The sequence below is a fragment of the Schistosoma mansoni genome (assembly GCF_000237925.1).
Source record: "Schistosoma mansoni, WGS project CABG00000000 data, supercontig 0243, strain Puerto Rico, whole genome shotgun sequence".
In the NCBI taxonomy this organism is placed as follows: Eukaryota; Metazoa; Platyhelminthes; class Trematoda; order Strigeidida; family Schistosomatidae; genus Schistosoma; species Schistosoma mansoni.
In genome coordinates this window covers 152,901-179,382 of record NW_017386107.1, presented here as the reverse complement: position 1 = coordinate 179,382, position 26,482 = coordinate 152,901, and the positions used below count along the sequence as shown (strand labels likewise).

General features: G+C 37.4%; 1 protein-coding gene across 1 annotated transcript in view; it reads right to left on the bottom strand.

Moving 5' to 3' along the window:
- Positions 1-649: 649 nt before the first annotated feature.
- Positions 650-26,482, bottom strand: part of Smp_125690 (transient receptor potential cation channel subfamily A member, putative) — a gene marked incomplete at both ends in the record, with an annotated part of 39,914 nt that continues 14,081 nt past the window's right edge. Inside the window, 9 exons of the mRNA XM_018791054.1 lie at positions 650-823; positions 7,514-7,655; positions 9,673-9,743; positions 11,770-11,850; positions 12,967-13,023; positions 16,634-16,718; positions 18,309-18,475; positions 21,799-21,913; positions 24,375-24,709. Of these exons, the coding sequence (XP_018647368.1) occupies positions 650-823; positions 7,514-7,655; positions 9,673-9,743; positions 11,770-11,850; positions 12,967-13,023; positions 16,634-16,718; positions 18,309-18,475; positions 21,799-21,913; positions 24,375-24,709 (1,227 nt within the window). The remainder of the gene's footprint in view (positions 824-7,513; positions 7,656-9,672; positions 9,744-11,769; positions 11,851-12,966; positions 13,024-16,633; positions 16,719-18,308; positions 18,476-21,798; positions 21,914-24,374; positions 24,710-26,482) is intronic.

The window sequence follows — 26,482 nt, the reverse complement described above, 5'->3', positions numbered from 1 at the left end:
AAGGTAAGCCGTGAACCGATCGTATATAAGTATCAGGTACTGGAATTGGCGCTTCTGATTGACTCGTCCATAAATTATAATCTCACCAAAAGCCTAGATTTTCTATTCATAAAGGAACCTTTGGAGTCAATCATTTCCTCCATATTTCTCACCTTTTCCCTCTCTTGTGTTCAAGTTTCTGTGTAAATATAACTTAGAGGTTACTAGGAAGAGCTTAAGAAACTGAATGTATCATTTCAATGAGATAAGTTTACATGAATTTGAGATGGTGGAGATGATTTGTAGTTCAGGTGGATGATTTTGTTCTCTGAGCTGGATGATTTGGTCGTGAAGCTTTCATCATCCTTCTGAACGACATCATCAGCACTCCTACCAGAAGTTTTTGCTGATGATGTCGATCAGAAGAACGACAATGAAAGCTCCACAGCAAAACCATTCAGCTCAGAGAAAAAACTCCATCAAAGTTTACATGAATTGGCGCCGTGACCTTGAACTCCTTCAGATGCTTCTGATTGGCTCGTTTGAAGTCGATCATTTCTTATGTTGAAGTTCCTGGGTACATATAACCTAGAGGTTACTAGGACGATCTAAACAAAACTGAATCTGGTAGATTTCAATGAATAAACTTGAATTATAAAAGAAAAACAATTTACCTCATCATTTGTAATAGAAAATTGAACCATGCTAAAAACATTACAATTACACCTAATTCAATATAATTATAATTTAATTGATTCTTTAATGTTAATGCTGAATATGACATTGCTAAGGCATTTAATAAAAATTCTAAATAATTATTCCAATCTTTAAAATATTCATATTTCTATATTTTAGAAAAAAAAAAAGAGAAAAGAGAGAAAAAAGAAAAAAAGAAAAATTAATCGACAAAATATTGATTTTTCAAAGTTGAAATCATGGGTCAACCTAAGCTAGACCACCATCGACAACCCGGAAGCACTGGATGGATGTTTCGTGCTATTATGGGACTCCTCAGTGACAGTGTGTATCCACGATCCTGCACTCGCGAGATTCGAACCCAGGACCTACCAGTCTCGAGCCAGAGCCGTTAACTGATAGACCACTAAGGCGGCTGGCACCCAGTGGTGTTAGTGTCTAACTTCAACCGATCCACGAATTATGAGCGACCATTCACCAATTGTCTTCAGTGAGTTGTTATCTTACAACAGACATGGTTGAACTCAACTGGTCACTCCTTCTCACTAGAACTCCAGGACATGTATCTTGAAGTCAGTCACTCCTCAGCACTGTTGAGGAGTCCCATAGTAGGACGAAACGGCCGTCCAGTGCTTCCAGGTTGTTGGTGATGGTCTAGCTTCAATTGACTCATGATTTCAACTTTGAAAAATACTGAAATCTCCACAAATACCCTTCTGAAAATATTGATTCATAATGAAATTTAAAAAAATGGCGAGACTATAATTTTATGGATCAGCTAATCAGAAGAGTCTGAGGGATTTCAAGGTCACGGCGCCAATTTCAGTACCTGATGTTTATGTACGATAGGTTCACAGGGGATTTTAGGGAAGGCGTGACAATTAAGCGGTTACAATAAGTGAGATTATTAACAAGTTCGTTTATTTGAAATTGGAGTGATCAAATGACTTGTAGACTTTGTGTATACTATCGTGATATTGTCCTTCGATGTAATATATGTTGAAGGAAGGCATTTGCTAGAATAGGAACCTTTTTCGCTCGATCCAGATTGAGACTAAGGTAAATTATAATAATTGCCGCGAACTATATGATTAAACCACCAGCTAAATTGGCTGCAATAATAACAGATATCACTGAAACTTCGTCTGTTCAGTGAAATGAATATTGTAGGGACACATCCATAATAAAAATGATGAATTTACACAACCAGAGTGTACACAAACAATATTGAAGCTATGTGATGGAGGCCGAGAGGGTTTTTTTGACCTTATCATGGCTCTAGATACTGATTATTATGGAGCCATATGGATGACTTCCTCTACCTTATGCATTACGATTTTAGAACCTTTGAACCTCTTTCTAACTTTGACAAGTTTTTGGACCATGTAAAAGAAGTGTATCCACTTTAATTCTTTAGTTTTGTATAATATATTTTTACTCTGTGCTGACTGTTTACTGACTGGCTAATATTTCTCAAGGTCATTTAAGATTCGTTCGAAGATCGTCTATAAATTATAGTCTCACCAAAATAACTCCACCTATAGATCTTCTAGAGTTACTACCAGTCTCAAGCCCAGATAAAAGGCGAGGAGGGTTGGGTATGGAGTCGGTAACCTCATCTCGTAGAAAAAAATCTTGCCAGTAAAAAACGTCAACCAGATTAAATTAAATAAATCATTGATTTATACATAGTTGAGATCATTATTCAATTAAAGCTAGACCACCATGGAAAACCTGGAAGCTCTGGACGGGCAAATCGTTTTATTGTGGGACTCCTCAGCAGTGCGCATCCACGATCCCGCCTCACGAGATTTGAATCCAGGACCTATCAGTCTTGTGCATGAGCGCTTAACCTCTAGACCACTAAGCCGACATCTAACGGTGTTATTGTCTAACATCAACTAATCCACGAAATTGAGCCACTGTCCACCATTGTGTTCAGTGAGTTACCATCTAACAATAGACCTGTTTGAACTCCACTGGTCACTGCTTCTCACTAGAACTCCAGGTTATACCTCTTGAAACCAGTCACTAGTGAACATATATTAATTAATATGAGAAAAGGTTTTTGTGGATATTATAGTAATTTCAATAGTTGAGATCATGAGTCAATTGAAGCTAGATCATCATGGAAAACCTGGAAGCACTGGAACACTGTATCGTCCTATTGAGGGACTCCTCAGTAGTGCGCATCCACAATCCTACCTCGCGAGATTCAAACTAGCATGTTGTAAATCTAGATAGATGAATTGTGGAAATAAACTTCTGGTAGAAGTGAAATGTTTAAATTTCTCCACATGTGGTTCACAGCTTGTCCTCTACACCTCGATGTTAATTGGTTCCTGTCAAACACTTCACTGCTACCAGAAGTTTGTGTTGATGATGTCGTTCAGAAGGACGATGAAAGCTCCACAACGAAACCATCCAGCTCAAAGAACAAAACTCCATCGAAATCATCCACCTGAGCTAGAAATCTCCTCAACCATCCTTATACATTTCTGAATAATAACTCATAATAATGATAACTTGATAATGTAATTCATAAATAACTCAACATAATTCAATGTATGGTAATAGATGAATACGTTTAGTAATGCTAAACAGTTGTATCATTAAAATGTTAACCCAATAATCTATAAAGTAAGTGTTGTTTCAATTGTGTTTAAAACTAGTCTCTAGAATAACAATATTAATCATCACTTGGTATTGTTTACTTGAATCGTCCCATTGATCAGTCTCTTGTAGGCACATTAGGCGTACTGTGAGGATTGCCTCGATATTGTCTTCAGTCACAAGAATTCTAAGCAAAGATGGATATTGGCTAGTAATGGAATCCAAGATTTGCGTTTCGTCCTATTTGATACTCGTCGTCTGGATGTACCTGAATCTCAGAATTGATATCCACACCGAGACTCGAACCCAGTATCGTTTGTTTTTAATGCTATTGCGTTATCCACTAAGCTATTGAGTCCTGGAGCCCCTCTAGGGTTACTGCCGGTGCTTGAGGACAGTGAAACAAATTGGATGCAGGTTGGACAACAACCACTAGCTTCAGGGGAGCTACCGTTATACTTCGGTCATGAAGAAGAAAATGCCCCACATACACAAGGCATTGTACTGATGCTATCCATACAGGCACAAAAAGCACTTATAGGATGGGAATCTCATGGATCCAGGATCATCAAAGCCCCCTTCAGAACAAAGAGAGAGGGCATTACAACGAATATCATCCAACGCTATGCCCTTGAGAACGATTACAATGAAGACGTTAAAGATCAGTTCTATGATAGGCTGCTGTCAATCGTTGGGAAATTCCCTACAAAGGACTTGACCATTCTGATGGGAGACCTTAATGCCATGATTGGAATGGAAAATATCAGATATGAAGAGATCAGAGGACGAAATAGACTGGGAGAAAGGAACGAAAATGGTGAGAGATTTGCAAACCTATGTGCTTCAACAAACTGGTCATAGGCGGCACTATATTCCCACATAAACGCATACACAAAGCCACATGTACTTCACCGGATCACACTACGCAGAACCAAGTCGACCATATCTTCATCAATACATAGTTCAGAAGGAAGATGGAGGATATGAGAACCAGGAAAGGGGCTGACATAGCATCAGATCATCAGTTGCTGGTCGCCGAAATCAAATTAAAACTTAAGAAGCACTGGACAACGGGGCAGACAACATCACAAAAGTTTAATATGGCTTTTCTTCAGGATACTGCCAGACTCAATAAATTTAAGGTAGACCTCAGCAATAGGTTACAGGCCTTTCACGATCTACTCAATGGAGAGGGAACTACCATAGAGAACAACTGTAAAGAGATCAAGGAGGAAATCACTTCAACATTTCAGGAGGTTCTAGGCCACATAAATAATCACTACAAGGAATGGATCACTATTAATATACTGGATAAGATTGAAGAAAGGAGGAACAAGAAGGCAGCAATCAAAACCAACCGAACAAGAACAGAAAAAGCCAAGGCATAAGCTGAATACACAGAAGCAAACAAGCAAGTGAAGAGGAGCTTCAGAACCGACAAACGTAAATATGTGTAAGATTTCGCAATGACGGCGGAAAAGGCTGTAAGAGAAGGAAACATGAGACAACTGTATGATACGACAAAGAAGCTCACTGGAAATTATCATAAACCAGAACGACCAGTGAAAAGCAAAGAAGGCAAAGTGATCACCGACATTGAAGAACAACAGAACAGTTGGGTACAGCACTTTAGGGAACTCTTAAACCGACCAACTCCACTGAACCCACCCAACATCGAAGCAGCACCCAAGGACCTCACAATCAATGTTAGCCCACCAACAATTCCAGAAATCAGCATGGCAATCAGACAAATCAAGAGCGACAAAGCAGTGGGACCAGACAGCATCCCGGCAGAGGCACTGAAAGCAAATGTAGCAGCAACTGCAAAGATACGCCACATTCTTTTCAGCAAGTTTTGGGACGAAGAACAAGTACCTACAGACTGGAAAGAAGGACACCTTATCAAGATATCAAAGAAAGGCGATCTCAGCAGGTGTGAGAATTACAGAAGCATCACTCTTCTCTCAATACCAGGAAATGTCTTCAACAGGGTGTTCTTAAACAGAATGAAGGACTCTGTAAACTATCAAATTCAAGACCATCAGGCTAGATTCAGTAAGGATCGATTGTGGAATAATCAATTGAATGGAATTCCTCACTCTAGATCAACTTCATTCACTACGAGAGAGCATTTGATAGCGTGGACAGGACAACACTATGGAGGCTTCTTCAACACTACGGCGTACCTGAGAAGATAGCCAATATCATACGGAATTCCTATGATGGATTAAACTGCAAAATAATGCATGGAGGAGAGCTCACTGACTCGTTCGAAGTAAAGACTGGTGTCAGGTAAAGTTGCCTACTCTCAACCTTTCTTTTTCTCCTGGTGATCAACTGGATTATGAAGACGTCAACATCTGCAGGGGAGCACGGGATACAGTGGACAGCTAGGATGCAGCTTGACGATCTAGACTTCGCAGATTATCTGACTCTTCTATCACACACGCAACAACAAATACAGAAGAAGACGACCAGTTTAGCAGCAGTCTCAGAAGCAGTGGATCTCAATATACACAAACGGGAAAGCAAGATTCTCCGATACAACACAAAATGCATCAATCGAATCACACTTAACCGAGAAGCTTTGGAGGATTTAAAAACATTTACATATCCGGGTAGCATCATTGATAAACACGATGGTTCTGATGCAGATGTGTAGGCGCAGATCGGCAAAGCAAGAGCAGAATATCTACAATTGAAGAATCTCAACAACTCAAAACAACTATCAACCAACACCAAAGTCAGAATTTTCAATACAAATGTCAAGACAGTTCTACTGTATGAGGAGGAACTACGAAAATAAAACTGCGAAAGCCATCTTCCAGAAGACACAAGTGTTTATTAACAATTGTACACACAAAATACTTCGGATCCGTTGGCCATACACTATCAGCAACAACCTACTGTGGGAGTCAACACACCAGATTTTAGCTGAGGAGGAAATCAGGAAGAGGTGCTGGGAGCGGATAGGACACACATTGAAGAAAGCAGCCAGCTGCGCCACATGGCAAGTGCTCACATGAAATCCTGAAGGCCAAAGGAGAAGAAGAAGACCAAAGAACACATTACGCCGAGAAATGGAAACAGTTATGCGAAGAATGAACAACAACTGGATAGAACTAGAAAGAAAGGTCCAGGACAGAGTGAGTTGAATAATGGTGGTCGGTGGTTTATACTCCATTGGGGGTAACAGGCTTAAGTAAGTAAGCAATTAAGCCCTAATTGTCAACGGAACATTTTACTTTTCCTGATTTCTCTTTCATTTTCTATTTTATTTTTACAGTTCTATTTTCTAGAGTAACCCATAACAAGCTTAAATCATTAGACGATACTAATATCATTGATTTACGTCCACATACAATTTATGCTGGTTGCCAATACCATGTACTGAAAGATATAAAATATCAGTATGTGGTGTATGTTACTTATATTGACAAACATAAGTAGTATGTAACACCAATCGGAAGTGGATTACCGAGCAACAGAAGGCTATGAACGTTGACTTAAAGAAAACAGAAACAGAAATAGGAAGCAACTGCAACTTGAAAGAATTACATAAAAGGATATGAAGGACAAACAATGGAATTTTGCAAATGAAACAGTCAGTGTATTATTCTCATATTTTACCAAGAGATTATATAATGATGTATCTGAACACACAATCAGTTTTCCTCACCTGTGTTCTCACTGTCAACATATCTACCGTAAGCTTTCTGTTCAAATGAAAATGATGCTGACTTAGTTATCTGTATACCTTGTTTACAATATAAAAATAATGTTATAATACAATCAAGCCTGGTACGTCCGAGAATGGGGAGAGTTCGCTCCCACATGTACACGCTCATATAGTCCCTTCCAGGGAAGTCTTACTCACTGCCTTCTTGCACCACGGGTGTTGTTTACCAAGTTGAAAGGACGAAAAGCGAATGTTTGGCGCTTTAACCAACTCAGTGGACACGGTGAGTCCACATAGGGGAGTTGGAAAACTCTGATTCCATACCAATGGTGTACATGGACTCCAGAATCCTGAGGGAACAAATGTCGTATGAATCAATCGTTGGTCAGTGGCTACCATAGGACTGCATCTCCTTACCATGCTCCACTGTCTTGTGGATCAGACCTTTAGGTCAATGGCTCCGGGTGTGGTCCACTACGAAGACCACCTGTTTATCCTTTGGACTAACATTATTGTAATAAATAAAACTTCATATTTTTAACTTACCAATTCAGAACAATTGGACATATTGTCAATGTTTTCTATATGATGTATTGGACTATGACCCAAAACCAAACATGTAATTGCCAATAATAATACAGCATAATAAACACTAACACATAATTGAACCCAACGTCCATATGTTTGCCTTTCAATAAAATTCATCATAGTAACAATAATAATCAATCATCAATTTATTGATTAAGTTTATATTCTATAATAGTTAACTTATGGGATAAAATGAGAGTTCATTGACGTTCTTCTACATGGTGACCTACTTGAATATCTAGGCTATCTGTTCCTGTCATCTGATTAGTTCAACACGTTATCTATTTTCTTGTTTGTTTAAATACATCATTATGTCTATTAGTTTCATTACCTATTCAGGTTACTTACATACTTACGCCTGTTACTCCCAATGGAGCATAGGCCGACGACCAGCATTCTCCAGCCTATTTAGGTGGGTTTATGAAAAGTTTACAATCCTATGCTGTACAATTTACAAAAGAGTTCAATCAGAGATATTGTGATGGCTGGCAGATAATATATATTGAAAAGAATGAATAACATTCAAATGTTGATTCTCAAACTGCTAATATTTAAACTGATGATCACTTAATATTCGTCGTCAGGATCGATGAAGAAGCAAGAAAGGGAAACATGTTGAAATACTTTATGCTGAGAATTCTATATTGTACCAAAAATATAATATTCAATAAAACCATTAATAATAATAATACATCATATCAGTTATAAATCAGTATCATTCTAATTAAAGGGTATACTTCCTCCTCCTTCAATTTCATGCGTTTCATCATTCGTACCATATTGGAGTTCTTTTAATGGCTCCCTAATTGATCTAAAATTCATGATAAATATTACTATAAAACAAAAACGGATACTGGCTAGCAGTGGAATCTAGGACGCGCGTTTCGTTCTGTTTGGGACTCGTCAGCTGGATGTACCTGCATCTCAGACATGTTGATGTTCACTGTGGGACTCGAACCCAATATCTTTCGTTTTCAAACACGATTGAGTTATCCACAATGCTACTGAGAACGAAACGCATGTCTTGGATTCCAATGCTAGCCACTATCCATCTTTGCTTATAATGCTTGTGAATTAAGGCTATATCGAGGCAATACGCACAGTATGCACATATGCCAATTAGAGACTGATCAATCGCAGTCCTAAACGTCAATGGGGAGATTCAAACAAATAATACTAAGTGAATTTAAAACTTCACCCGATTGCATAAGCAAGTGGCTATCTGGACTCAGTAGCTGAGTGGATAACTCAAAGGCGTTTGAAACGAACGGTACAGGGTTCGAGTCCCAGAGTGAACATCAACTCTGAGATTCAGGTAAATCCATCTGACGAGTCCTAGATAGAACGAAACGCGCGTCCTGGATTCCACTACTAGCCACTATCCACCCTTATCTTACTGCAATGTTAGCAATCCATGACATTTTATTTAGATAACATATTTTAACACAAACTGAATTAACGTAGAAAATCATTAGAAAGTAAATATCCTTAAACAGTTGACATATTCTAGTCTACGATGTTTACTTAGTAAATTCACGTCTTGTAATCCACATCATACATATAGATCATTAAGTCTAATTGTAATGTTCTACATTGTTAACTTCCATTAAGTTTGTTTGTCTAATTCAACTCAATCCTCCTTCAATTTTATTAACATGACAGATTTCAATATAACCGTTTAATAATTCTTAAGGAAAAAGAACAGTTATCACTAGTGACTAGCTTTGTGAGTGAATTCTCGGAGTTCTAGTTAGAAGTTGTGATCAGTGGAGACAAGTATCTACCTCAGTACAATGGAAGATCGTCGTGAAATTTCATGGATTGGTTGAGATTAGACATTAACATCATTGGGTGTCGGCTCAGCGGTGTACAAGTTAAGCGTTCGCGTGCGACACTGAGGTTTCTGGTTCCGGATCCCGCTAGCAGGATCATGGATCCGCACTCCTGAGGAGTCCCATAATAGGATGGAATGGTCTTCCAGTGTTTTCAGGTTCTCAATGGTGGTTTTGACATCAATCGTTTCATGATCTCAATTAAGAAAGAGCAGTGAATGATACAAAATCTATTGGTTTAAACATTATTGAACAATATTTAAAAATGATTTTGATTATCATTACCATTTTCTTTCTAAATAGGCTTTACAAAGTGGATGAATTAATAACTCTTCACGTTTCAACTCGACCATTAACTAAAAACAAAAGTAAACATTATTAAATGGGTTTAATATAATGAAATGTACAACTATATCCTTTATACAATGATTAACAGTAGAATCCAAGATTTGTGTTTCGTCCCATCTAGGTATCATCAGCTAAATGTATCTTTACCCAAGAGTTGATGTTCACTCTGGGACTTGAACTCATTACCGTCCGCTTTAAAAGTCATCACATTATCCGCTTAGCTACTGAGTTCGGATAGCCACTAGCTTGTGCATTTAGAGACTGATGAATTACAGTCCTAAATATCAATGAGAAGATTCAAACAAACAATACAAAGATGAATTTTATATGTTTTGTTTAGGTTGGATAGTGAAAAGGGGTGGAACCTAGGATGTACTATATCACGCTAAATGTATCTGTACTTCAGTATTTATGTTTACATTGAAATTCCAAATCATTATCTTTTGCTTCAAACACTCAACTCATTATACACTTAGCTACCCTTTAATGATTGTTTCCTTTGTAGTGAATAGACCGATATTCTTTGATAATGAAACTATTTACTTTTACTCTGTGATTAAAAGGTCAGTGGAGTAAGAACTGTTTAACTTAAAATTAATCTTGAGTTATTGAACTACATATAACTTCATTTTTCTATATGAAGTTGTGACTTTCATTACATATACCCCAAAATGCTCTGGTACCACTGAGGGTGGGGAGAGTCATCTCTTTTTCTCCAAATGGTCTCACATGGCCATGCGTAAACAGCTACTGTCAGGAAAGTCCTTCTCACTGCCTTCTCGCACCACGGGTGTTGTTTACGAAATTGAGAGGACGAAAGTGAATGTCCGGCGATTTAACCGGGTTGGTGGACACAGAAAGTCTACCTAGGGGAGTTGGGAAACCCTGATTCCTAACCAATGGTGCACATGGACTCCAGTACCCAGAGGGAACAAATGGCGTATGAATCAGTCGTTGGTCATCGACTACCATGGGATTGCATCTCCTGACGTCACTCCACTGCCTTGTGGGTCAGACCTTTAGGTCGAAGGCTTGGGTTGTGGTCCCCTAAGAAAACCACTTGCTTCGATCTGGGCACCCGTGCAGTATCACAGCCCACACACAAATCAAGTGACTTGTGTGGCGAATATGTATTCGGTGCCCCTTTTTACGAATATTTATGTTTTCAAATAAGTAAATATAAATATGTTCATTACATATACCCCTTATATTCATACCTCTGTAATTCTACAGTTATACGTCTCATGTGTGCATATTTGTGTGTTTATACACATATTATTTTATCCAATGCCTATCTCCCTTCTACACTATTCACAATCTATTTTAAATTTACATTACCATTTGTAATGAGTAGTATTTTGAGTAGACATTTATACTTTCTACACTTCTTACCACTTTATCTATCTACTAAAATGAATACATGAAATATAATCATCCGAAACACATTCATGTATTCAACAATTTCTATTCACATTGTTATTAGCATGACTTGTTGATAGAACATATACGATTGAAGTAGGATCTATATTTCGTCCTACATCATAAACAATTCCATTATATTACAGTCAAATAATGGTCATCTAAAACTTTTAAGAAGAGGTGTAACAATAACTATAAAAAACATTAAAAGCAAAGATGGATGATGGCTAGCACTGGAATCTAGGACGCGCGCTTCGTCTTATTTGGGACTCGTCAGCTGGATGTACCTGTATTTCAGAGTTGATGTTCACTCTAGGACTCTAACCCAGTACCTTTCGCTTCAAACGCCATCGAGTTATTCACTAAGCTACTGAGAACGAAACGTGTGTCAAACTTCATTCCACTGCCAGCCTCTATCCATGATTGCTTATAATGCTTGTGAAGTAAGACAATATCGATGAAATACGCACAGTATGCACATATGCCAATAAGAGAGTGATAAATTGCAGTCCTAAACATCGATGTGAAGATTCAAACAAACAATACCATGTGTATTTAGAAAAAAATCTAATCACTATCCTACATAGATAGATACATTAAGAAATTTATGTTTACCTTGATACGTTTCATAGGATCCTGTGGTGTTTTTTCAGAAGGATTCATGGGTCGTTGAAGTATTGAAAAGTCATAAAATATCTACAGTATAGAACAGTTTAAAGGTATTGAGTCTATTTAAATGTTATCTTTATGAAAATGTGAAGATATTTATCAGAAGGGGGTTTTGTGGGGATTTTAGTAATTTGATAGTTGAAATCATGAATCAATTGAAGCTAGACCACCATAGGAAACTTGGAAGCCCTGGACGGCCGTTTCCTCCTAATATGAGACTCTTTAGCAGTGCGCATCCACGATTCGAACCCAGGACCTATCCCTCTAGCGCGCAAGCGCTTAAACGTTCAGCGATTCTAGGTTTTCCATGGTAGTGTAGCTTCAATGGATTCATGGTTTCAACTATAAGATTTCATATTTTGTTGAATGTTGATTGATGATGACATATTCCATCCGATTATAACATTTTGTGTTAATAGTTGATGAATGCTCAAATTTTCTGACCATAGGAGCTTTGGATGGAACTGTTAGGGAGTTCCAAAGTATTTTTTGGAAAAGTCTATTGTGGTCCAGAAAACCATAGGAAATGCTATCTCATCAGCGTTGAATAGATACTTCTCAAAAACATCTATAAAGTGAACAGTTATGAGTCGCGTTTCTGATTGGATATTTATCTATGTTGCTATTATATTTAGTATGGTTTCAGAAATTTCCAGAAGCCTAGGATTGTAAATAACTCTCTAAATACACTCATTTTTGTGTTCACAAAATAACTTTGAAGTAGCGTGTCCTTTCAGCATGATACGCTTTCTCTTTTATGTTAAAGATGCCATGCAGTTTAAGCCCAATAGTTATCAGGAGCTGCTCAAATATCGAATCGACAGTTCATTTATCAATCCTAAATGTGCGAACATGATTCGTCTTCTTGAAAACCACGTTTAGAAAGTTTTTTTTACAACGACCGAAAAGAAACTTCTAACAGAGAATGACGACAGTTTTCATCGTAAACGTGGAATGTTAATAAACTCTAAGAAGACACACTTAAGCCATTCGTACTGAAACGACTACCTCCGTAACAGTACGCCATAAAGCACCTATTAAGAATGAGTACCTTCCGAAGAACATCTGCAAAAGTTGTATTTAAAGAAGCTAACCCCTAAACAAAAAAACCCCTTAAAATAAAATATATAACACTTAACTCACTTCATGATCAAGAGTGTTTTTCGTTCCAATTTCTTTAATACACTGATCCAAAACAAGCTATCATAAAAACAATAAAGAAACTGTCATACCTTTTGGAAAGACTCTTTTATATCAGTTTAACAATCAATGTTTCCATGTATAGACAAGTATTTAAATGATATTATTACTTACTTACTTGCTTACTTAGGCCGGTTACCCCTCGTCGAGGAGCATAGGCCGCTCACCAACATTCTCCATCCAACCTTGTCCTGAGCCTTCCTTTCCAGTTCTTTCCACTTAACATTCATCCTTTTCATATCTGCTTCTATTTCCCGGCGTAGTGTGTTCTTTGGCCTTCCTCTTTTCCGCTTCCCTTCCGGATTCCAAGTTAGAGATTGCCTCGTGATGCACATTGGTGATTTCCTCAATATATGTCCTATTCCCTTCCAACATCTTTTCCTAATTTCCTCTTCAGCTGGAACTTGGTTTGTCCTCTCCTATAAAACGCTGTTGCTAATAGTATCCGGCCAATGGATGTTGAGTATTTTGCATAGACAACTGTTTATAAATACTTGTACTTTCCTGATGATGGTCGTAGTAGTTCTCCACGTTTCAGCTCCGTACAGTAGAACTGTCTTGACGTTCGTATTAAAGATTCTGACCTTGAAATTAGTTGAGAGTTGTTTTGAGTTCCATATGTTCTTCAATTGTAGAAATGCTGCTCTTGCTTTGCCAATCCTAGCCTTTACATCTGCATCCGATCCTCCTTGTTTATCAACGATGCTCCCCAGGTACTTGAATGTTTCCACCTCTTCCAGAGTTTCGCCATCAAGTGTGATTGGGTTGGTGTTCTCCGTGTTGCATTTGAGGATCTTGCTTTTTCCTTTGTGAATGTGGGGGCCTATCGATGCAGAGGCTGCTGCTACATTTGCTGTCTTCATCTGCATTTGTTCGTGTGTATGAGAGAGGAGGGCTAGGTCATCTGCGAAGTCCAAATCATCTAATTGATTCTGAGAAGTCCATTGTATTCCGTATTTCCCTTCAGATGTCGAAGTCTTCATAATCCAGTCAATCACCAGAAGGAAGAGGAATGGGGAGAGTAGACAGCCTTGTCTGACTCCGGTCCCTACTGGAAATGCATCTGTCAGCTGTTCTCCATGCACGATTTTGCACTATAGTCCATCGTATGAGTTTTGGATAATGTTGACAATCTTTTCAGGAACTCCATAGTGTCGAAGAAGTTTCCATAATGTTCTCCTATCCACGCTGTCAAACGCCTTCTCATAGTCAATGAAGTTGACGTATAGTGATGAGTTCCACTCAACTGATTGTTCCACGATGATCCGTAGTGTCGCAATCTGGTCTGTGCACGACCTATCCTTATGGAATCCAGCCTGTCGATATCGAAGTTGGGCATCTACTGCGTCTTTCATCCGATTCAGCAACACTCTGTTGAAAACTTTTCCTGGTACTGATAACAAACTGATGCCTCTGTAGTTCTCACATTGGCTCAGATCTCCTTTCTTTGGTATCCTGATGAGGTATCCTTCTTTGCAGTCCATTGGCACTTGTTCCTCTTCCCAAATCTTCTTGAATAGAAGGTGAAGCATGTTTGCAGTTAATCCAATGTCTGACTTCAGTGCTTCAGCTGGTATATTGTCAGGTCCTGTCGCCTTCCCACTTTTGATTTGTCTGATGGCCATCTTGACTTCTTCGATCGTTGGTGGAGTGATATCTATAGGGAGGTCAGTGTGTGCTGCTTCGATGTTCGGTGGATTCAATGGGGCTGGTCTATTCAGCTATTCCTCGAATTATTCTGCCCATCTTTTCCTCCGTTCTTGAATCTCAGTGATTGTCTTTCCTTCTTTGTCCTTGACTGGTCTCTCTCGTTTGCTATATCTCCCTTACAATTTCTTCGTTGTATCATATAGTTGTCTCATGTTCCCTTCTCTTGCAGCTTTTTCCGCCGTCGTTGCTAGTTCTCCCATATATTTCTGCTTGTCGGCCTTAATACTTTTCTTCACCTCCCTGTTTGCTTCTGTGTAATCTGCTTGTGCTTTGACTTTCTCTGCTTGTGTTCGGCTGTTGTTAATTGCTAGTTTCTTGTTCTTCCTTTCTTGAATTTTGTCCAGAAAAAATAATTCAAATCATATTATGGTAGGATATATATACTCCTTTCCCAGTATGTTTAACCGTCTTAGTTACTGAATAGTAAAAAGATATCCCAAACATCTTCCTACTTCCTTATGATTGTGTTAACTCTAGTTAGTAACTAAGATCAAGAACATTTTTGTATTCATTTGACTTAATTTTAAGAAAAGTCTTCTGTTCAATTTATCTTCAGGCCGTTTATCTCAGCTAAAGTGGAGTTAAGATTGTTATAATCTATGTTTGAGTGCCCTATTTATTATATGACGTGATGAAACCGCCAATTCGAGAGCAGCGATTTATCGATCGGACCAGTGACGCATGAAACGAGTACGAGCAGTCTAGAGTACTTGTCGGTCCTGCTATATACCCAGCCCAGCCAGTTAACTCCAGAACACCAATAACAGCCTCTGTAATATGAATCATTATATTTCAAACATACTGAGTTTATATACCAATCAAACAGACCACATCGTACCCTGAAATAGAAAATAACATTTATACAAGACTCGAACAAATTTGGCTGTGAATGTGGGGAACAGTAATTAATAGACTGAAGATAACTCAAGAACGGCAAATCGTATAGTAATGGTCTATGGGTCAAACTGAAGCTTATAATAAGGAGAACACAAATATGAATAGTTTACTTAACAATTATACAATCGGAAATATACCTATCGTATTGGTGCATAAATAGTCCTCAAAAGTTACCATTCATAATTCTCTTCGGGATATAACAAAGATGTACATGATAAAGATCTTGACCGCTAGAGAAAATTAGCTTTAAAATACATTTCAGAATAAAGGAGCATCAAATAGTTATTTTGTTAGTTCCAGCTCTTCATAGAAGTACACAATCTAAATCCAGTCGGTAAGAAGATGAATGATCATAGCAGCTCCTGAGAACTTCATCGTAAGTCAGTTGTTAACTTGGAATTTGATGATCTACGCTTTCGAAATTTAATACGATAATCATCAAACGTTTTCAGTTTACCGCCAATATACACACCTTATAGAACTTAATGAAATTTGTCTACAAATAACTTAATAAATTAAATTCGTTTTGTATTGTTTTTTTGAATGTTCCTATTGTTATTTAGGACTGCAATTGATCAGTCTCTCTCTTATTGGCATATGTGCATCCTATGTGGATTGCCTCAATATTGCCTTAATTCACAAGCATTATAAGCAGAGATGGATAGTGGTTAGCAGTGGAATCCAGGACGCATGTTTCATCCTATCTGGGACTCATCAGTTAGATGTACCTTCATCTCAGAATTGATGTTCACTCTGGGATTCGAACCCAGTATCGTTCGTTCCAAACATCTTAGCTATTGAATCCTGATAGCCACTAGCTTGTGCAATTGTATCGCACTGATCTTAGACAGATCTGAATTTCATTTATAGGCATGAATTCCTTCGAGGTTGAATGGTGCCTTTTATTGAATTATATTTTTCTAGAATACATAATTTCTAAAATAAACCTTTGGAAACGACCTAACTACCAAAAATAACGCTTTGTATATTCTAACTGACTTACTTTACACATTGATGGCATATTCCGTATAAATCCATCCACTGGACATTGAGATGTATTGTCTAACATTTCATGTAATTCTAGCCAACTATAAATAGAATACAAATTGAAATGATGAAACTTCACATTTGTATGTGTTATAAACGGTAGGATACTTGTTATAACGCTAGGGTTTCTTGTTATAACAGTCCTTTCACTTTTTACACTTACGAACATCTACACTGGATTCCCTCTCAGTGTCTATTCCACAGGATTTCAACACAACTCGGATCAAGAACACGAGATTAACCTGACTAGAACGTCAGTCTATCTCCACACATAAATCCGACACAATCCAACAACAAGAAACAGTCAGTCAATAACGTCAAGATAGGGGAATATATATAACACATATAACACCTGTCACACTATCTACATGACTGACTCAGCGAAACAACCAATCATTATCATTCTTGCTCACACATCAATACGATGTAAGAAGTAGTGAATAGTATGAGAAAAGAAAACCACAAGTGTTTTGTTGGTTTGGTATGTTATAAAGTACTTGAGTGTTTTGCAAAGAAAAACATACAAACAGCTTCATATTTTGTATAGTTGAAATCATAAGTAAATTGAAGCTAGACCACCATGGAAAACATGGAAGCACTGGACGGTCGTTTCGTCCTATTGTGGGACTCCTCAGAAGTGAGCATCCACGATTCAGCCTGGCAAGATTCTAACCCAGAAGCCACCAGTCTCGCGGCAGAGCGCTTAACCACTAGACCACTGAGCCGGCCGGCATCCAACGGTGTTAATGTCTCACATCAAGCAATCCACGAAATCGAGCAACCATTCACTAATGTCTTCAGTGAGTTGATATCTCCCAACAGACCTGGTTGAACTCCAGAATTTTCACTATCCATACAAGGTAGTTGGAAAAAAAGATGGCACTGCATTATGAATACTGTTGATCAACAGTCAAAGCATAATGATTGTAAGATGGCTTAATGAAAAAAAACATACTGTTCCATTATAAATAAGTTACAGCTCTGAAATCTTCAGAATAATAAATCAATATTTCTAGAATAGCTATACATCGATATGATTAGAGCTGTAGGCAGTACCATCTTGTGTTGTCCTGAGTTTGAACCCCGTATGAGAGATCGTAGATGCATACTTCTCAAGAGTCATATACTAGGACGAAATGGTAGTTCAATTCTTCCAGGTTTTCAGCGGTGACCTAGCTTTAATTGACTCATGAATTCAACCCCTATCAGAGAATAATACTTGTCGAATTTTAAACATTATGGTGAAATTGACAGAAAATCAACCGATTAGACAAAGTAACTTAATCAGATTTGATGAGAACTAGGAATAAAACAGCTTTAAAAAGAGAATTCATTATGTTACCACCATGGAAAAACCTGAAAGAATTGGGTAGCCGTTTCGTCTTAGTATGGGACGATCGCGCAATATTGTGGATTAATTGAAGTTAGACATCAACACCATTAGATCCCGGTTCACTGGTCTACAGGTTAAGCGTTCACGCTTGAGACCGAAGATCCTGGATTCGCAATCCCCGTATGAGGGATCGTGGGTGAGCACTGCTCAGGAGTCACATACTAGGACGAAACAGCCCGTTAAGTACTTCCACAAAACGTCATTCTGATCATGGTAAATTAAAAAGCTATTTACTAACCGTGAATGTGTAACAATCGCTTTCATAGTTTCATAATTCCTTCGTTGCAATGCATATGTAACAAAATAGATACCATCATTATCCGGTAAAATTTTAGCTTTTGATGTTAATAAATAATCTAATACTTCTGCATTGTTTTCTTTAGCAGCATAATGTAAAGCAGTCATCTAATTTAAAAAAACAACAATTACGTAATCTCAGGTTAGAATAGTATATATTTGATAAATGGTTCGACATAGAGTAGAATGTACACAAATCTTTTGTAATTCCTAATTAAAGAACACCAATGTAATCTATGAAGTCATCATACAGTACTACAGGAACGCGTTTCTCTGCTTCTTTTAGTAATAAGTAGACGTGGCAAATGTGGTAAGGTTCGAAACAAGGCTAAAACAAGGTCAGCACGCGCCGGTCTTCAGTTCCCTGTTGGTCGTGTACATTGCCTTCTACGTAAGAGCAATTACGCTGAGTGAGTTGGTGCTGGTGTTCCAGTTTATCTGGCTGTGGTTCTCGCATATCTGGCTGCAGAAGTTTTAGAGTTAGCTGGTAATGGCGCTCGTGACAACAACAAGACTCGTATCCTATTGTATCATATCAAATAAAACCAAATAGTTTGTATATTGTGAAGAATTAGTCAGCAGCACTAAATTCGAGGTAGATTCCTATGTGGTTGTTATAACTTGTGGCCTTGTACCCCTATGAATATATGACGTAATGATACCGCTAATTAGAGAGCAGTGATTTATCGATCGGACCAATGACACACGAAACCCGTACAAGCAGTCTAGTGCACTTGTCAGTCCTGCTTTCTGCATGGCCCAATCAGTTATTAACCAGACCAATAACGCATAAACCCATACGAGCAGTCTAGAGTCTTTATCAATCCTTCTTCCTGCTTAGCCTTGCCTGTTGAGTAGAGAGCGCAAATCTCGGCCTCCGCGATATGAATCGTGTATTTCAAGCATACTGGGTTTATATACAAACCGAACAGGCCACATTACATCATAAAATAAAATAATAACATTTGTACAAGATCTTGCCGAAAGTGGATGTGAATGAGGGAGACTGTAATTAATAGACCGGATATAACTTCAGAACGGCAAATCGTATAATAGTAGTCTATGGTTCAAATTAAAGCTTATAATAAGAGGAATATGAATATGCATGGCTTATTATCTCACTGATCCATAAATAGATCCCAACAGTTAGCTTTCATCATTCTTGTCGGAATAAAACAGTATTGAACTAAGATATTGCTTTATAAAACTATTATTCTATAGGAATAAGTCGATCTAGATATGCAGTAATCCGTTGATTCAGTGTCATATCATCAATGTTTTCATCATTTTATTGAATATACCAGTTTGGAATGGTAGATCCCAAGAACTCATTTACTAAAAGTCTTGAGATGGTGAAGAAGATTTGTAGCTAAGGTGGATGATTTTGATGGAGTTTTGTTCTCTGAGCTGAATGGTTTGGTCCTGGAGCTTTTATCGTCCTTCTGAACGACATTGTTAGCACTTCTGCCCGAAGTATGTGCTGATGATGTCGTTCAGAAGGACCAAACCATTCAGCTCAAAGAACAATATTCCATCAAAGTAAAAGTCTTATTTTTGTAATTTTATTTTGAAAACTTGAAGTTCTTGTTTTTACTCCATAAGTGCCCATTTTTATCTTCAAATTGTATTTCCCACATGGAAGATCCCTAAATGTCATTGGTTCGTTGTCTCTTTTAATATTATATTTCGTGACGTTTCTTAAGGACATTTTTATGCAGTATAGATATATGCTTGAGTTGTGCTTGTCGTTGTTCGTGCTTCTGATTGCTTGTACAATATAACTCCCCTCTTCTGAATGTCGAATTCTCGCTCTAGTTAGCTTGGCTGGGATACATCGAAATAGTTATTTTGCCATTAAATTGTTGAGTATTCGTTCCGTTCGTACATTCAAGTGATTCTTTTCAAACATAGCAATACTTCACAATTGATTGATCACTGGGTGATGATCAATGTCATGCGTGTCAAGTCCTTCTTAGTGCTGGTCGAATGCAATGTGGCCATTAATCTAGGTGACTCGACACTGCGTGCACTATATTGAGATAAGATGGTGATTGGAGGTGGTCAACAGCAGGTGCTCAACGAAACGCGGGTCCAGGGTTTCTTGTCGACCACCTCCAACCACCATCTTATAACAATACTTATATAAAACTGTTCATCATCATTTTCAGAGATTCCCGATACTTTGTTAATTTAAGGATTAGTTAGCTTATAAGCCTACTTGATAAAAAAGATTCTATTTGAAGTATGAATAGAATATTCCCTCGTATTTATTAACCTTTCTTCCAAATCTATCTAAACATAAGTTTATAAAATTACCATGGTGTGTGCTACTTAAATCAACAGATATAAGTAGTATGTATCACCAATTGAAAGTAGAATGCCGGGTGGCAGAAGGTTGATAAAATTCAACAGACAACAACGAGAACAGAGAGTGATCGGTGTGGAAATGAAGGAACGAACAAGTCTGAGACAATTGATTGACATTTTGCAAATAAAGTAATTACTGTATGGTTGTCCCCACCTATGCTTCCGTTCACTACACCACCAAATGAATTACTCACTTTATGAATACATTTATCACTATGGCAAATTGAATTGAAATGGTTCCCATTTTCACATTTCATCGATCCATTAATTTAACTCAATAGTTTTTCCGGATCAATCGATCATTATTATACCTTAATTTATTTATTTGATACTACAATTGCTTGTTTTAAAGCACTCCGTGTAACCTATCTAGAACTAACTTATTAAGATTGAATTATTTAGTTAGATGATAGATCATATATTCAACATATTTGTTTATATATAAACTATTGAGTGTCCGTTCGATATCCTTTGGTTTGATCTCCTTTGATATCTGCTTTGGTTTGATCCCTCCACGTTCATGCTGTCATGGGAAATAAAATCAAATGACCCAATAAGAGTAGAGGATAAACATCTATCATCCTTTATTGCTAAACATATAATCGAAACAGGCTATAAGGTTGATCTTAATTCGGTTTTTGTAGTGTTGTATAAAAGTGTAAAAGGGGGTATACTAAGGTTTATTGAAGTCTTAGCCATACGAAAATTCAACCTCCCTTTGTGGATTCATAAACAGATTGTTCTCACCTTAAACCTACCCTGGTAATATTAGCTTATTATTTAGAGTGATTAGGTGTCGAATCGTTTTCCCATTAATTTTATTATTATTATTTTCATTATTATCAGGGGTTTTGTGGAGATTTCAGTATTTTCATAGTTGAAATCATGATTCAATTGAAACTAGACCACCATGGAAAACCTGGAAGCACTTGACAGCCGTTTTGTCCTATTATGGAACTCCTCAACAGTGCGCATCCACGATCCCGCCTCACAAGATTCAAACCACAAAACCCTTTCTGATTATAAAATTGACTGATTATCCCAACACTTAAAAAGAAACTTACTCCATGAAAATTTGTCTGATTCAATAAAGATGGACTTGATTGTAATAATAATTTGCATATTTTTATACAACCACCAATTGAAACATAATGTAATGGTGTATTACCTAAATGGCATCTGGGATAGATATATCCAAAGAAGGGGGAGAAATAGATTGTTAGTAGTTAAGTAAAAACTTTGTAACTATGCATAGTTACCATATAGAACTTTGTTACTACATGACATCTCTATTATGAATATTCGCCTTTCTAGCCTATATCATCAGTTGATTACTTGTTCGACTTCATTATCTATAGTTTAGATCTGTAAGTAGATCTATTTACGATGGTTTCGTCAGATAGATAATAAATGATTTTTTACATTCCTTACTATCGATTTACTGGAAGGTGGGAGGTTTCTTTCAAGACTGTTCTACTGTATGGAACTGAAACGTGAAGAACTATTACAACAATCATCAAGATGGTACTAGTATTTATAAACAATTGTCTAAGCAAGATACTCAATATCCAATGACAGGGTACCATCAGCAACAGACTACTGTGGGAGAGAACAAACCAACTTCCAGTTAAAGAGATCAGGCAAAGTAGTTATAAGTGAATAGGACATACATTACGGAAATCACCAAACTGAATCACGAAGCAAGTACTTACCTGGAATTCTCTTACTTGGAATACTCTTCCACGAGGGGGTAACAGGCATAAGTAAGCAAGTAAGTAAATAAATAAGTAAGTAGAGAGGTTTCTTACTATAGCAAAGAGGTACAAAAGTGTCTTGATAGATATGAAACATATTTCTATTCTGCATAGTATACTATCACAGATGCCTGAACTTAAACAGACTTCAAAATTTAAGTATCAATATTATAAAACGAAATAACAGAGGATTCAGGGATGAGTTCATTCGATGACAATGTGAATTCCAGTTGATAACTTTTAATGTAAAATGATGTTAGCTAGAATATCATCCAACATCATGGAGCTTAACCTTAATTCATTATTAAATCAAACATATTTTGAATGACTGCTTAACTTATATCATTAACTATTGGTGAGAAGACGAAGTTTTTCATAGCTAAGCGGTATATTAAGGAGATACAATTCAAGTGTTTGTACTGTGGTGTGGTCTACTTATATCCATATAAGTAGTATATAGTGTGGGTCAGACATAGAATGTATTTTGACAGAAGACCGATGAGGAAAGAACTGAAATGAAGCGCAATCGTTTGGAAAATGCATGAGCAATGGAGTTGGAGAAGAAACAGTGAAGATTGAAACAATTGATTGTTAATTTGCAAATTAATTATTCATTGTTTGGTTATCAGAATTTACTGAGATAGTCTGTAATCTTTGTTTAAATACATTCGATTGTTCCCAACTAGTGTTCTGTTCACTACAGTACTACCTTAGTAACAATCTTCATTATTGTGATTATCAATATTTTCAGTCCAGTATATTGTACTATTTTATTAAGTAGTTTGAGAAACTCTTCCGAAATTCCCTGGTACGGCCGAGGCTAGGAATAGTTCGCTCTCCCTCTCGAAATACTCCCACATGTACACGTTCATATAGTCCCTTCCAGGGAAGTCTTACTCACTGCCTTCTTGCACCACGGGTGTTGTTTACCAAGTTGAAAGGACGAAAAGCGAATGTTTGGCGCTTTAACCAACTCAGTGGACACGGTGAGTCCACATAGGGGAGTTGGAAAACTCTGATTCCATACCAATGGTGTACATGGACTCCAGAATCCTGAGGGAACAAATGGCGTATGAATCAATCGTTGGTCAGTGGCTACCATAGGACTGCATCTCCTTACCATGCTCCACTGTCTTGTGGATTAGACCTTTAGGTCGAAAGCTTCAGGTGTGGCTGCCTAAGAAAACCACCTGCTTCAGTTTGGGCACCTGTGCAGTATCACAGCCCTCGCACAAATCAAATGGCGCATATATATCTGATGCCTTCTTGTACCAATATTTATGTGTTTAAATAAATAAATAATAAATAAATCGGTTATAATTTGTAAGAAGATTCTGTTGTTACCTTTCCATACTTTCATATCCGATATTATCAGTCAATGTCAACAAACAATCACTGTAATCCATATGGATAATTAATATAAACATAAAATTTTAATAATTCTTTACTGTTATGATAACTCATTTAAAAACGTTTCATTATAGATTCATTTGGTGTTGAATACTTGTATCTTATTGTTATTTAGGACTGCAATTGATCAGTCTCTTGTTGACATATGTGCATCCTGTGAGTACTACCTCGAGATTACCTGAAGTCACAAGCTTTATAAGTGAAGATGGTTTCAGTAGCTTAATGAATAACGTGATGGCGTTTGAAACGAACGGTACTGGGTTCGAGTCCCAGAGTGAACATCAACTCTGAGATGCAGGTATATTCAGCTGACCACTCCTAAATAGGACGAAACGCGCGTCCTGGATTCCACTGCTAGCCACTACCTATCATTTTATTATCAAGTTTCAGAACGAAGGCTTTATACGTCGTATATAAGTTATTAGAACTTTTATGTTTTTCAATGATAATTAAACGAGGGGTGGGGGGAATCTTACTTTCGAAAAAGACAACCTCTATCAAGAAACATTTTAACAATTTCTATATGTCCATGTTCTACAGCAACATGTAATGGTAAACGTCCAATAGCATCTGGACAATTCATTGCTCTTATACCATGTGGTGTAGCTAATAATTTTTCACATGTATGTAAACGACCATAATATGCAGCTGTATGTAATGATGTATTACGTTCGTTATCACGTTCTAATGCAGAAGCCCCGCGTAGAACAAATGCAATAGTAGCACCAAGATTACCCATTTTAGTTGAATAATGTAATGGTGTTGTACCATATTTATCTTTTTCATTGACTAATCGTTTAAATAATTCTTCCTATCAAATAATTAAGATTTAAAAAAAGAATAGTATTCAATTAACTAAATTTCGGCATATTTCTCTTACTACTTAAATATGAATTTCAGTAGTACTGAGGTATCTGTCTTCATGTTATCTGAAATATTAACCTTTTAAATATTATTATAAGGGGGTTTTGTGGAGGTTATAATAATCTTATATAGTTCAAATCGTAATTCAATTGAGGTTAGACCAGTAGAGTTCAACCAGGTCTTTTGTGAGATATTAACTCACTGAAGACATTATTGAATGGTTAGACATTAACACCGTTGGATGCCAGTTCAGTGGTCTAATGGTTAAGAGCTCTCGCGCGAGAGGGATAGGTCGTGGGTTCGAATCTCGTGAGGTAGGATCGTGGATGCGCACTGCTGAGAATTCCCACTATTGGACGAAACGACCATCCAGTGCTTCCAGGTTTTCTATGATGATCGAGCTTCAGTTGACTCATGATTTCAATTATATAAAATTACTTTAAAATATTAGATAATTGAGTTCGTATTCTGATATCGGCGTAATTGAAGTGAACGAAACTCAGGTAAGGGTAACCAATTTATTGTTTAATGCAAATTAAAGAATAGATTTGTAAAATGTGAAAAACCATAAATTAAATAGTTCATTTGCAAATCTTCCTTTAACTATCCCAAGTTTCATCAATCCTTCATTGTTATTACAATTACTCTCTGTTCATATTCCTGTTCTCCTCAATTAGATCTTGTAAACCTACTGATGCCAGATATCCTACTTCTGATTGGTATTACATATTACTTATGCCTATCGACATAAGTAGCATACACCTCACTCGTCCCCTCTTTAAACGGTCGCTCTTGCGGTTGTTCTGCTCGCCGAATCTCATTATTCTTTCCTGAAGTCTTTGCCGCCCTCACAGTCAAAATATCGAGTCCACCAGTGCGTCTACCTCCATAGCAATTTAGCCATGCAGAGCCATCTAAATCCGATATTCGCCCAGCACCTGGGATGTCTAACTCCTGCTCCTCAGCGACCTGCTGAACCATCTACGTACGATGCCCGCCCAGCAGCCGCACGTCCTCCTACTCCTCCCCGTTGACATCAGATGCTATAACTAACGCCGTCTCGCTAGAGCACCCCACCCGACATAAGCAGCATACACCACATAGTAAGTAATAAAAACCACTGATATTTAGAAGCTATTTTATCCCAGTTTACGACTGATTAACAATATACAATCAAAACCCTTCGTGAGATCAAAATCAGTACTTCCAGATTTCATAGAAACCATTACATGAAATGTCCAATAAGTTTAGAGCTGTTGATTTATCCTGTCAAACTGTAGTCAATTTGTTAGTAAAAGTAAACTAAATTGAATGTCATCTTGCAAAATGTCAACCAATTGTTTGAGACTTGTTTGTTTCTTCGTTTCCAGACTGATAACTCTCTGTTTTCGTCCTTTTTTCTTCGATCCTCTTAATTTTCTGCCTCCAGGTATTCCACTTTCAATTGATGATACATACTACTTATATCTGTCGATATCAGTAGCATACACCATAGTATCATTATCAAGATCATTTCAAATAAACTGAGCATGGTGTAGATTGTTTATTATAAATTTGTAACATCATAACTATTTCTATTCATACCACATATCATTATCGCACATACAAATCTTTCCACAATCATGTCTCATAGAAATCATCTTGACTGAAGTGATATCCGACTATCCTGACAAACCTGTGATGACTTAAATACATCGCATTTACAAATGCTATCCCTTGA